Consider the following 3,378-nt stretch of genomic DNA (forward strand, 5'->3'; position numbering starts at 1 on the left):
CGACAGGCGCCTCCGCACCAGCGGCGGCAACGCCCCAAAACGCGCAAACCGGGCGCGGTGGCCGAACCAGCCCCGGTCCCGAGGGGGGGGCGGGGGGATTCGCTTGAAACCGATGCGCGGCGCCGTGCAAAGGAGAGGCCGGGCTAACAAGGCACCTTCGCCCCTTTCACCCCCAGCAATGCCAAAACGCAGAACGCAAACGGCCGCGGGAGAATGAAGAGAAGGCCAAGACCCGCTTTTTTCATGTGAGCACTTTGGGCCCAGAGCCCTTTTCAAGGCAGGGCTGCTTCCCCAGACCCGTGCCAAGCATCGCTCCCCAGAAGAGCCGCCACAACCAGCGACGCCACGACCCACACTATATTGCCCAATATGTCGCAGCATCATGGGCAACCCTGGTGGAATGGCGATCCACATGAAATGCAAGCACCCCGGCGGACTGAATAATAGAACGCAAGGGCAAAAAAAAACACCAAGACCCCTCAAGCGAGATAGAGGGGAAGCGCTTCCCCCACACGGCAAGAAAAAGAGCAGAAAGAATGCGACGAAGCATTATCCCATCTTTCAAACCGCACATGAACAGAGGCATTCCTCATGGCAGAATCGCCGGCAAAGCACGAGGGAAAGAACCCCATACCGCCAGAAAAGCGGAAGGAAACTCAATGCATGGTGCGATTGAAATGATTAGCTCATAACGATTCAGCCGCGTCACACTGCAGACGATTTCGCAAGGACTAAGGGATGCCCACAGCAGGGAAACACCGCAGTCTACAGGAGAATGCTCTCGAAGAACTGCCCCTCGCTGCCTTTGTCGACCCAACGTGTGGGCACCAGTGCCGCAAAAAAAAAAATGGACTCAAAAGACACCACATAGTTAGACATGGATTCAGGTCGGACACCGTGAAAACGAGCCAACGTGGACAGTGCGAAGAGACAAACTTCCACTTACTGAGCTGATCCGCCCTAAAGGGTCTCGGTTGTCACTTTGCTGTGGACGACGGCAGTTGTGGAGAAGGTATGCTTCATGAAAACGTTTGCCCGATACCCGCTTGCAGTGGAAAGGCTTTGTTCCCAACGGCCTTTTCCGATAGAAATGGCGCCCACCATAAAATATGCCCAGGTTTTGCCCATTCTCCCCTCTAAAGTGATTTAGTTTATAGATTTTTGCCGAGATCGTCGGCAAAACGCGCTAACCCTCTGCGCTGTGTTGGCCAAGAAACGGGCAGGTAGGCCTACGGGTTCCATGGTGAAGGGAAATGGCTGCCCGAATCCTTCGGCGCGTGTTTCCCCACTGGGCAGGCTCAACAAAATGTACATCAAAATACCAAGCCCAAAACAAAACGCCGAAAACAACGAAGTGTATAACAAAATAAAGGGCACCTCCGTCCAAATAAAATCTAGGTGGTGACGAACGTGCCCTGCGATTGTGGCTGGCGAAGCGGGGGCATCCACGCAAGTAGACACGGCCCGGGGAAAAACAAAACAAACAACTGAAAGATGCACACATGTGTTCCATCAAAGGTGCCTGAAAAAAAAAATAGTATCAGCCTTACCTTTCTTCTTACAGTGACAATCTGGAAAAGAGAAAGTGAAAAAGTTGTATTTTTATTTTTCTTTTGATCTGCATTGGGTTTTCCTCACACTTTGCACCCAAACAAGACATTACCAAAAAGCCATATTTTATTCCTACTGACGAAAGAGAAGTGTTTAAAGCGTCTTTGGCCTTTCCCCCGTGCTCTCCTACGCAACTTTCACCCCGCCGCTATGTCTTTGAGTTTGGGGTGTCGTCCCCTATAAATTCCGTTTGCGGGGTTGCCTTCTGAAGCCGCAGAAATGCATGTAGTGTGTGTCTGGGGAGCTCGCCGCACGGCGTCTATGAACACAGTCGCACACTAAAGCATCTGAATGGGTCTTCTCTTTTATTCATATGCACCACTGTCACGTTACCCACGCATATGCTCACTGGGCCCTTGAAGCGGTGAGGAAAAGCAAGCAATGTCAAGTGCGCTGCTCGTAGTTCCGCCTGCGATATCATGAGGGGTGCTTTTTTCCAAGCACCCCCGGCAAGTGATATTTATCCCGAATCTGCAAATAGCAATGCGCTCCATCCGTACAGAGAGGCGTTTGTAAACAAGGTGGCTGGTGTTGGTACAGTTCGCGGCGGGCGTACTGGCCCGTTGCCCACCAAGCTGCCAAGCCATTTCTGGGCAAGTTGTAACGCATGCAGGGGCAGCCGGGCGGGATCAGTGGGGTGTGCAAATCCTCTATTAAGGCGAAACAAACGTCGTCTCACCATTTTTAGGGGAAAAAATGGTAAGGCAAGAGAGGCCCGCCCCGCACCCCAGCTGCACGCAACATGCGTTAGGCGGTGCTCTCCATGTTTTCGATCGAAGCCGTCTGGATTGGAGGCGGTTCGCACAATCTTCGTATTGTTTTTTGTCCAATTGAAACTGTCCATTTTTTATGAATAAACAACATCCCAATAAATTCTTACCGTTGAAACAGCTTTTGGTTTTCCCTAGCCGTTTCGTCGCGCTCTTGCATATTCTTTTCAACGCAGTATCCTCAGTGTTTGGTCACACCCCTTGGTGTACTTATGCGGACGTTGTCAAACCACGTGTGTGCCTTCAATAGCTCTGGGGCCGCAAAAGGCAGCCTTACAACCCACAGGTTTCTCACCAAGACTCTCATATTGACGTGCGGAATTCTAGGGCTGGATTTGAAACTCATTGGAAGCCGATTTAACTCGATAAGTTCCCCGCTTTCCGCGTGACAACGGAACCCAGCCCGAATACCTTCAGGTATGCCCGCCTGGAAAAAAAGACGCCTTTAGATTAAACAAGACGGGGCATTTACCACAGAAGGCACTAAGATAGCGGGAAATGCGGGCCAGTTAAAGTCGGCCGCGTAACCTTTCTGGGCGTTCTTGGGCTTGGGCCGGGCAATAGGTCGTCATCGTTCCCTGGGCGGCTTATCCCCGGCCAAGGGGAACGGAACCACCCACCCTGATATGAGACGGTCTGAAGCAGGATGGATAAACCAGCCTGTTTCATGATTTGCGCGTTTCTTTCCGCGATACGCAATTGTGACCCCTTTTTTGCACAGGGCGTGTAGGCGGGGTGCCCAATCAATTTGCACACCGCGCCAAAACACTGCAGCGCCTCGGCCCTAAGGCACTGGCAAACCCCAGAAAGGAAAAGAGCGGAGCCGTTAACTTCCTGAGGGGGCCAACGTCTCTCACTATTCTTCCCGCAAAGAAACCCGCGTACAATTTGAACGTCAAATAATACTGCGCCCCTCAAAAATAGGGCGTGCAAAGCCCCCCGGCTCTGATAGCGCTTCTGGCGAATTAATAAATTCCCCAGCTGCCCCACATTATTG

The 3,378-nt window shown here is 52.1% G+C and overlaps 2 protein-coding genes across 2 annotated transcripts; both read right to left on the reverse strand.

Annotated features, from left to right (window-relative positions):
- DQ04_12051000 (hypothetical protein) lies at positions 1-414 on the reverse strand (the record flags this gene model as incomplete). Its single annotated transcript, XM_009316671.1, has 1 exon — positions 1-414. A coding segment is annotated over one exon (414 nt), but the record flags the coding sequence as incomplete, so codon positions are not given.
- A 1,657-nt stretch (positions 415-2,071) lies between these two features.
- Positions 2,072-2,455, reverse strand: DQ04_12051010 (hypothetical protein; the record flags this gene model as incomplete). The annotated part of the gene is made up of 1 exon (XM_009316672.1): positions 2,072-2,455. The coding sequence occupies one exon, from the start codon at positions 2,453-2,455 to the stop codon at positions 2,072-2,074; it is 384 nt and encodes a 127-aa protein (XP_009314947.1).
- Positions 2,456-3,378: the final 923 nt, after the last annotated feature.

Source organism: Trypanosoma grayi, assembly GCF_000691245.1.
Source record: "Trypanosoma grayi strain ANR4 Tgr_1205_V1, whole genome shotgun sequence".
Lineage (NCBI taxonomy): Eukaryota > Euglenozoa > Kinetoplastea > Trypanosomatida > Trypanosomatidae > Trypanosoma > Trypanosoma grayi.